The 10314-nt window shown below is 51.6% G+C and overlaps 1 protein-coding gene across 1 annotated transcript; it reads right to left on the reverse strand.

The window, feature by feature from the left end:
* Positions 1 to 1139: 1139 nt before the first annotated feature.
* Positions 1140 to 1828, reverse strand: LOC102714144. Its single transcript, XM_006664437.3, has 2 exons — positions 1732 to 1828; positions 1140 to 1663 (listed from the first exon to the last, which is right to left on the reverse strand). Exons 1-2 carry the CDS (start codon positions 1793 to 1795, stop codon positions 1317 to 1319), a joined length of 411 nt encoding a protein of 136 aa, XP_006664500.1. The 5' UTR covers positions 1796 to 1828; the 3' UTR covers positions 1140 to 1316.
* Between the last annotated feature and the right edge of the window lie 8486 nt (positions 1829 to 10314).

Consider the following 10314-nt stretch of genomic DNA (forward strand, 5'->3'; position numbering starts at 1 on the left):
GACTATCCCGATCTCCCTGCCGCTCACTGTCAGGGGACTCGATATTGTCGGGCCCTTTAAGCGGGCACCAGGAAGGTTCACCCACCTGTTCATGCCATCGACAAGTTCACCAAGTGGATAGAAGCGAAACTGGTTGTCACAATCGACTCGGTGCATGCGAGGGATTTCATACAGAACATTATCTACCGCTTCGGCATTCCGGACCGTATCATTACGGACAATGGTAGGCAGTTCATCTGTGGAGTCTTTCAGGATTTTTGCGAGGAGCATGGGATCAAGATTTGCTACGCCTCCGTGGCACACCCAAAGAGCAACGAGCAGGTTGAGAGAGCTAACGGCATGATCCTTCAAGGAATCAAAACCAGAGTCTTCGACCAACTACATCCCTACGCCAGACGATGGGTGCAAGAGCTGCCACCAGTACTCTAAGCGCTCCACACATCCGTCAGTCGCGCTACGAGACAGTCCCCCTTCTTCCTCGTGTACGGAGCAGAAGAAGTCCTACCCACCAAAATTGACAATGAATCCTTTCGCATACTCAACTACAACGAGTCCACGGCGGACATGGCTAGGGAAGACGACCTCAACAGGCTGGAAGAAGCCAGGGATATCGCGACCATCTAGTCGACATGTTACCTGTAGGGACTCCACCGATACCACAACAGGAATGTTCACGGGTGGGCATTCCTAGTCGGCGACCTGGTCTTATGCAAAGTAAAGACCACCAAGGATCGACACAAGCTCTCCCCGATCTGGGAAGGGTTATACGTCATAGCCGAGGTCACTCGACCCAGCTCATACCGGCTAAGGATGGAAGACGGAAGGCTGCTAGAGAATTCATGGAACATCGAACAGCTACGTCCCTTCCACACATAGTCGATTTTTTGTATTTTTTCTTGTTTACCTTCGACTGCCCTCGCCGAGTGGTCCCCACTCAGAAGATCAGTCGGGGACTACAATGTACTCTACCATCGGGTTCTTTTTAATAAAGTCTGCTGCGAACGAGTTCTTTAATTGTCGATGAAATCGAAGTCTGGATGCGGTTGTACATTCACTTGGCTACACCTCACTCTCCACCGAACCGGGTAATACTACGCTAATCTCCGTGCTGGCTAAGTCCGCTTGGGGGCTGTTGGGACAAGCACACACCGAGAGGATAACTTTTCACATGACGATGAGACAAACCACAACATAAGACTCGAAAGCAAATAGATTAAATAAAATCACATCACAACGGTTCGGCTAGAACATGTTAACTACTAAGTTTTCCTACTTCTTTACAAGCCAAGGTCTCGTGCGACCGACTTGGTAGTCTTTTACGCCTCGTTGACGTACTTTATTGCCGTCGCCTCGTCGCAGTCGGCAGCGAACCCGTCGCAGATGGCATTAACCTCCACTTGGGGGTACAGCGACTTTACGATGGCGAGAGCATGGCAAGACGCCAGCTTCATCGTCTCCTGCAATTCGGTGCCATGGGCTACGGGCATCTTCTCCAGCTGCTGGACCACACCGTCTATGCTGACCAACGAAGAGCCCTCCACCACCAGCGGCGTCGCCCAAAGCACATTAAGGGCTACCGTGACGAGCCAATCCCGAGCCAGCTCAACTTCCTGAGTCCTGGCCTCAACGGCCTCCACCATGGATTTTGCCCAGGATTGTGCCTCTGCTAGTAGCATACAGGTCAGGAAATGTCCAGAAGGGCGGAACGAAGGACAAGGTAAAAAAACTTACCCACGAGCTCAGGAACGGCAGCATCCTTGGCCTTCTTGAGCCGAGTGCATTCGGCTTCCAGCATAGCCCTCGAGGCTGTCACACCCGGAGTTTTGACCTAAGCCTTAAATCGTAAAAAGAAATCTGTAAATAACAATTGGCTTAATTAACTCAGGAAGAATCCCTCTAAAAGAACCTAATTTAATTAAATCGAGGCTCGCAAATCGACTAACTGGATTTAAATTCAAATTGCAGAAGTAAAATTTGGCCAAACAAATTAATTTAAAACTCGGCAAAAGTGGGGTTTTCCTTTTTCCCTCCTTTTTTCCTTTCTTTTTCCCTTCCTTCTCAAATTGGGCCGAAGTCCAATTTTCCTCCCTCCTTTTTCTTTTTCTTTTTCTCTTTTTTTTCTTCCTTCCCGGGCCGGCCCAGTCGAGCCGGCCCATTTTCCCTCGGCCGGCCCAGCTGACCGGCCTCCTCCGCCCGCGCGCGCTCCTCCCTCCGCCTGGGCCACCGCTCGGCCCAGCTCGCCGCGCCGCGCTTGCCCGCGAGTCCGCGCCGCCTCCCTCCCCCCTCGCGCCACAGACAGGTGGGGCCCACCTGTCAGCGACCGCCTCCCCGCCAGCACACGCGCCGCGCCGCGCCAAGTCCGAGTCCGTGCCGCCGCCGCAACCGCCGCCACCGCCGAGACCGCGTCGTACCCGACTCGGTCTCCAACCTCCGCCCGCCCTAGCCGGCGCCGCTGCCCTTTAAATCCCGAGCCGCCGCGCGTCGTCGCCCACTTTCCCTCTTCGCTCGAGTCGCCGCCGCGCTGTCGCCGTTCGCCGCCACCGTTCAATCTCGCCGCCAGCCGCTGGTCGTCGCCGTCCAGCTGCGTCACCGCCTCCGCGCCGCCGCCGCCGTCGGATTGCCGCCCCCGTCGTCGCCCGTGGACATCCCCAGCGCCGTGCGCTCCCTCTCCGCCCGGTCGCCGCAGCGCCTCGTCGCCTCGCCGTCGTTCGCCGATCTCCGTCGCCACCGCTGATCTCCCGCTCCTACCCGCGTCGCCACCTCCGCCTCGATCTCGCCGACCCGCCCGCGCGTTCGCCGCCGCCGGTGAGCGTCTCCATCCTCCTCCCCTCTCTCTCCCCCTTCCCGGCCGACCGCCGCCGAGCCGCACGCCGTCGCCGGACGGGTGCGAAGCTTGTCGCCACGCCGCTCGCTGCGGTCGTCGTCGCCTTCGCGACGCCGTCGTCAAGCCGCCGCCACCCGCGCTCGTGCGTGCCCGCGCCCGCCGCTCGCCCGCCGTCGTCGCGCCAGCTCGCTGCCACCGCCTTGCTCGGTTGCGACGAGTGCGCCGCAGTCTCGGTTGTCCGCCGCGCGTCGTCGCCGGTCGCCGGTCGTCGCCGTCGCGCCGTCGTCGCCGTGCCGTGCGCCACCGCCGTGCGCCGCCACCGCGCCGCCCGCAGCTCCCGTCACCGGCCGCGCTCTCTGCTCCCCTCTCTGTTCTCCTCTCGCCGACCGACGGGGCCCACCCGTCAGTCACCCCGCGCTCTCCCTTCCTCTCTCTCCTCCCCGGGCCCGCGTGTCAGTCTCTCCCTCCCCCTTTCTCTCACCGACAGGTGGTCCCCACCTGTCAGCCGTCAGCCTCCTCTCTCCTCGCTGACGTCAGCAGCCCCATTAATTGCGCAATAATTGATTTAGGACTTTTCTGTTTAGCTAAAAACCCAGAAAACTTCTAAAATTCATAAGTAATTCATCTAGTCTCCGTTTAGGTCCATTCAAATTTCATTAAATTCATAAAATTGTCAAGAATCCATTAAAAATAGTTTCTTTTGCTGTTTCAGTAGAGTTTGTGCCTGTTTTATTTATTTTTGTGCTTTGTCACTTAGATTTGGACCAAAGCAAGGCAAGTGATCGTCGCCGGTTTACTTCGAGATCGTCGCCGAAGTTCCCCACGGGCTAGAGCAAGGCAAGTGACACTCATCTTTGATCATATTGAACCCATTATTGCAAATTTCCCGCTTTATTAATTCAAATATGCATTGTTTTAATTAAGGTATTTACTGTATTTATTTTCTCCGGGTAAACCTTATTTTTATGCCGTTGTTTATCCAACTTGATTCATTGGTGGACCAGGGGTAACTTGATTAGAGTTAGGCTTAGGTTAATGCTTAGCCGTGCTTAGAACAAATAGCTCATGGGATCACATTTAATCATGCTTAGTTCTGAATAGCGGTTATAATGATTCATTACCCAGCTCGGGTTAATGTCAACTAAAATATTGATAATGGTGGGTTGTGGGTGCATGGTTTTGAGAGTCGCACCCATGGCAATTAAGGACCGGTTCACGGGAAACCCTGGAAGTACTTAAGTGCTAACCACATGCCGAAATGGGTAAGGTGGGATCTGAAGCATGACTTCGAACTATTTGACGTACCGTGGCAAGGGTAGGCGTGATGGAGTATGGACGGGCAATCGTGGTGTAATGAAAAACTCTGCTGCTTCCGGATCTGCCAAGGCACAAGAGGGGACTGCCCGACTTGGTGTAAAGGAGGGGGTGAAACCTGAAGTGTGGTACGATTAAATAGGGAGGGTTATGTGACGGGTCCTATCACGGTCTCCTTTCCGGTATGCTGTGGTGGTATGTCGGCGCACGTTCAAGTGTAGTGTAGTCGTGTCTTGTGGGTACAGTAGTACACCTCTGATCAGAGTATAAACTATTCGAATAGCCGTGCCCACGGTTACGGGCGAGCTCCCAGCCTCACTGTGATTAGTGAACCTTTAATAACTTGAGTAATTGGTTTTTCACTCGGGACTACTGCAACGTGGTGTAACGTTGAGTAGCGGTTGGGCCTGTTGCAACGTGGTGTAACGTTGGACAGTGTTGTGGTACTTTACAACTGTTATTTACTTATGCTTTATTGTATTCAATTACCTTTGTTCTTTTAACCTCTGTTATTTGTTTAACTGCTGCTTTATTGCAACTAACCCTAGCCTGTCCTTGTTAATCCCTATGCATCATTTATTTCCCCCTTGTTCGTGTTACTTGTTGAGTACGGTGGTTTGTACTCAGCCTTGCTTAACTTTCCCCACCAGAGCTAGAAGTTGAGTCCGATGGAGGGCCTCTCAGGAGTGAGCTGATTTGCCGTCGAAGCTTTGCCTGTGGATTGGAGCCGTACCCGCTGGAGCTAGCCTACCTTTTTCTTTCCGCTGCATTTCCGCTAGAATAAGTGTAATTTTCAGTTGTTTCTAAGAACGATGGTTATGTAATCAACATTGTCTTTTTGTGTACCCTGGCTGGTCCTGGACAGGGATTTAATACACAATTAAGTTCAGAAATTCGTGTGAGGAATTTCTGGGCGTGACAGAGGCCAACAGCTAAGAGCGCTCGGCTTCAAGCTTGGCCTTCACCGCCAGCAGCTTGGAACACTCGACCTACAGCCAAGTGTTCGCCTTCTTCAATTCCCTCAAGGCTGCATCTTGATCTGGCAAAAGAAGATAACCTTCAGCCACAAAAAAGAAACAATGACCAGACACAAATCGTTGCACCTTTGATCCGAGCGGTACTCGATACCAGCTCTACGTGGAGGTCGGCTACCTCACCTTGCAGGTGGCTCTCCAAAGCCTTCGCGCGCTCTAAGATTTCGTCACGATCCTGGCGCAGGGTATTCATGTTCCCCAGCTACGGGTCCAGCGATCGAAGAGCCTCCGACTTTGCCTTGGAGCGTGCCTCGATTTGCTAAACAGCTGACATGAGCTAATGGGATCGCACACTTAGGGCAACGGTTGAAGAGCATACCTTCATAAGCTTGACCGATTTCTTGATATACCGCTCGATCTTGGTGATGTCCCCCGAGTCGTCCGATAGGTCAACCTTAGCCTGCTCGGTGTGGCCCTCTCGGGCCCTTGGGGAAGGCACTACCGAGGTCGTCGCTACGACCGACAAAATAGACGCCCCAGCATTCGGTTCCGGGGTGTCTGCGGCCGGGGGAACTACGACGACGTCCGGCTCCGCAGTCGGCGTTGGGGTAGCGACCGGGACGATTGCCAGGGTCGCTTAAGCAGATGGCTCGGTAACATGGTCAGCTGGCAAAGCACGGACCAGACTCGGGATGACCAGGACAATAGCCTTTCGTGGGCCCAGGGGCTGAACGTCCCTAGAGCCGGCTGGCGCGGTGGGGTCAATGTCACTGGATTTCCTGAAGAGGCGAAGTGATATGATTTTAGCAAGCGTGAAAATCCCAATCGGATCATGGCGTAAAAGCTGAGTCGTGTTACCTTGACCCTATCTTGAAGGCAGGTCTCCTCAAGCGCCTCAAAGGAGGCGGCTTGCAGAGCGAGTATCACGCCCCAACCCTAGGAACCCCCCTAGGTCAGGCCTGTGCTCTAAGATATCAAGACTTCCCTGCGCACCCGAGAAATGACTTCCCGGTCGGTCACCCATCCCAAGATTACTCCAGGCCAAGCACACTTAACCTTGGAGTTCTCTCGAGATAAGCTTCTGGAAAAGAAGTTGCAACTTGTTGGTATGAGTATCTATCAAATCCTATTAAGGCTTGGGCTGGGATGTTACATACACCCACCCTCAAAGGACCCGACGTCCCCGTCGGTCCAACATACCCACACTTGGGGCAAACAACCAGGAACGTTCCCCTCTTGGCCACGTCCGTGTGTCCAGGTTCGACCCATGTGCCATGCCGTGTCCCCGCAGGGCCCACGCGCCATGCGCAACATGCCCGCGCCCCTGCGCCCACACGCGCCCGTGAAACCCCAACCCTAGGAACCCCCCTAGGTCAGGCCTGTGCTCTAGGATATCAAGACTTCCCTCACACAACCAACACACATGTCTTTTCTGCGCACTTTGTCCTCACTCATGCGCACCCGAGAAATGACTTCCCGGTCGGTCACCCATCCCAAGATTACTCCAGGCCAAGCACACTTAACCTTGGAGTTCTCTCGAGATAAGCTTCCGGAAAAGAAGTTGCAACTTGTTGGTATGAGTATCTATCAAATCCTATTAAGGCTTGGGCTGGGATGTTACAGCGAGTCAGGGCCAGGGCATTGATGTCCTCTGGCGCCCCAGCGGGCTCCGCGTCAGGGTCAAAGGCCATTCTCTTGGCGGCCGGCTCATCAGTCAAAGGTTTCGTTCCCCTCTTGAGCACAGGCGAGGCCCGGCTTGGGGGGTAGGACAGGAATTGATGGCGGTCCTGCAGGAGATGGTGTAAGTCAAGATATGACGAGTCGGGGTAGACACCCAAGAAGCAAAACGCCTAGAAGAGACGAAGGACTTACCGGAGGGGAGCATTCCCAGTGTGGAAAGGTGATGGGAAGCCAGCGGGGATAGCCGGGATGTTAGTGTTTGGGGCAAACATCCGCCGAGCCCTAGCCTGAATGGCTTCCCACCGTAGCACCTCCGCCGACTCTCGAGTCGGGTCATCGCTCCCGGTATAATCAAAGGCGAACCGGACCCGATCCTTCAGAGGCTAGATCCGGCGCCGAATGAAGTGTCGGGTCACCCAGACGCCGGTTAGACTAGCAAACTTCAAATTCTCAATCAGGTTGAGCAATGAGTTCACCTGTGGCATTTCCTCGGTCGTCGGGAGTGACGACCAGGCCTCCCGGGCTACTAGGGCGTGGCGGACGGAGGAAGGAAGGGAGTCGACAAGGTTGGAGCAATAGAACCACACCGCGTGCCAGCCCTTAAGGGAAGTCTTCGTGGGCAGCAAAAGCCAAGCTTTCTTGCTCCCCTCGTGAAGCTGAATGCCAGCGCTGCCCACCACCGGCGGATGATTCCGGTTGGGTTGGGGCTTAACGGCAAAGAGATGGCGGAAGAGGTTGAAGTGAGGGGGGATTCCGAGAAAGGTCTCGCAAGTGTATACAAACACTGCGATCTGAAGGATGGAATTGGGATTCAAGTGATAAAGTTCTATTCCATAAAAATCCAACAAACCCCGAAAAAGGGAAGGCACCAGCAGCCCGAAACCCCGCTCAAAGAAAGGCTCAAATACCTACTACTTCCTGCGAGTCGGGGGTAGGAAATTCCTCACCGCAAGCGCCGCGAAACCCGGCTACTTCCTTGCTCTAGATCAATCCGGCTCCGGACAGGTCGGAGAGGTTCTGGTCGGAGATAATGGAGGACTGCCAGGCGTGCAGCGGCAGCGTCTTCCCTGAATCCGCCGGGGAAGCCATCAGGGGCTTTCTTCGGCAGGCTAGAGGGAGGCATGGGGGCGGTGAGCAGAGGAGAGGCTAGAGCTCTAGGCGTGGAGGCTAGGTTCGGAGAGCGCGGGATCGCTGGAGCGAATTGGGACTACAGTGGTTAGCACGGTGGAGAAGGAGGTGAACGGACAGGGTAACGGGAGGCATTAATGGGCTGCTGCTAGGCCTAACGGCTAGAAAATTCTGTTACTGGGCTAAGTATTGTTATGTTCCCCTGTGGGCAGAGCGGGCTGAAATTTTCGGTGCTGGCATAACGGATACCATGTTGTTTTTAAGGAACGTTACGAGTTTCATAACAGTAATATGAAATTCGTAATTTCCTTCAAATCGGGAATCGACGATACGCCTATGTTATGGGCTCATGGCCGCACTCGGGCAGGCGTCAGTCGATATCGCCCATGGCACTTAATTGCGCCCCTTAGCCTATGTCTAAACTTTGAGTAAATCCGAATATACTCGGTACTAACTACTCGGCTGTATCGGTTGAGCCAGTCGGCGTAAGCTATCCTATAGGCAGAACATAGCCGAAGGCTGTATGTCTGGGGAAACACGACACAAAAACATTTCCAACCCACTCGGGTCCGGGAGCATTTGGAACAGTGCAACTTGAGTCGGAAAGACTTGCAAGGTAACAATCCATAGATGACTATGTTTAATTGTTACGCATTTAAGCATAGAGTCGGAGGCTACACCTATTAGGTGCATCGTCTTCTTCCATTCGGAGCCATCCATAGCCTCTAAAATCATCACAGAGTACTCGGGATCACTCGGGAAGCACTCGGGAAGCGCTTGAAAAGCACTTGGAAAGTGTCAAGCATATAGCGCCGGGATACACCTGATGATCTATGATCTGCATGGATGACTTGTGCTTCTATAGACGACTCCGGGGGCTAATGTGGGATACCTATACCGGGGGTATCCGAAGACTATACAAATACGTACGGTTAATGAGGTACCGAATAGAAAGGAGGATATATCTCTATGGCATCGGCTAGGAGTCTGGTACGTACCGGATTGCATGTCATGTACTTCGGACCCGAACCATAACCGAATTAGGATAGATCTTAGTCTTACTAGATTAGAACTTTATCATATATGTGACCCTTCCCCCACTATATAAGGGGTACGGGGTGCCCCCTTGGAGGGCAACAAAGATTCATCTACGCAATACGATCGCCAAGCAGGATTAAGATATTATCTCGCCGCGTCGAGAGCCCGAACTTGGATAAATCGCCTCCCTCTTCATCTTAACCGTCAAATTCCGAGCTCGGTAGCCACCCTATAAGTTTATCGCCGACACCAATCGTCAACAATACTCAATTTCAAAAGGTTAACCAAATATCTGCTCTAAATGTTGAGTATTTATCACCGGACAGAGTACTCCCCCTCCCAAAAAAAAAACTCACACCTAGCATCCCAAGAAAGAATTAAGGATATAACCAAATAACCAAAATACCTATCATTAATAGCAAAATAGTGCTGGTGGGTGGGCATGTGAGGGGTATTGCAGACATAATTTTTTTAGATGTGCAAACCATGGGTAGGTAAGAGGAGACAAGATGATTTATTTTGGAATAAACTTAAAACTCTAAGAGCTGATTTATTTTAGGAAAACTCTAAGGGCTGATTTATTTTAGTACGAACAGAGTATATGTTTATTTCACAGTGTACATAGTTTTCACTTCATTATTAATAACTTTTAGATGGAAAATGCACATGCTTGCACACTAGTATGTACCACTTTTAATACTACAAGTCTACGGTTATCACTGGGTTTATCATAAGTATGAAATGAAGAAAGTCAAACATATTTAAGTTCAACTAAGTTTGTAAAAAATAGTGATATTTTTAACCCAAAGTACTATAAATATCTATGGTTAATCAACTAAAAAAAGTGCAGCATGAACTTCTTGTACCAGCTAAGGTGTGGTTCATTTTTTTATTAGCCATAATTTAGGGAAATATGACATAAAAGTATGACAAGTAGTGATAATCTTAGTATAGAATCCACAGTCCCTTAGTATTTACTTATCAAAATTCATACTTTTTCCAGATAATCGCATTATGACTGGCGGCAGGGCATTTACCGTCCGCCAACGGTAACTACGAAAAACTGCAGCACATTTATATTTCAAAAATTGAATTCAAAATTTTAAACTCCACAAAGTAATATATGATTACTATGCGGTGAGCCATAATTACCGCAAGGTAAACTAAGCTAACTACTGGTTGAAATTGAAATGAAAAAGAAATTATGGAAAAATTGTACACGTAGTAAAAGAGATGCCAACAGAAACGAAACACATCAGTGGATCATGGACTCCAGTGGTTTAGTCGTTTAGAAATGCACGTGGACAGATGAATCCTCGCACACTGCCGATTTGTGCCACTCTTGCCTAAATTGGC

The sequence above is a fragment of the Oryza brachyantha genome, chromosome 12, assembly GCF_000231095.2.
Source record: "Oryza brachyantha chromosome 12, ObraRS2, whole genome shotgun sequence".
Taxonomy (NCBI): domain Eukaryota; kingdom Viridiplantae; phylum Streptophyta; class Magnoliopsida; order Poales; family Poaceae; genus Oryza; species Oryza brachyantha.

What these genes read in the sequence shown, in the direction of transcription:
- LOC102714144 (XM_006664437.3), bottom strand. Translation starts at nt 1,795, where the DNA reads ATGCTGGAAGCCGAATGCACTCGGCTCAAGAAGGCCAAGGATGCTGCC. An exon ending in TGCCGTTCCTGAGCTCGTGG is followed by an intron (nt 1,664 to 1,731) that starts GTAAGTTTTTTT and finishes TGCTACTAGCAG; the next exon opens with AGGCACAATCCTGGGCAAAA.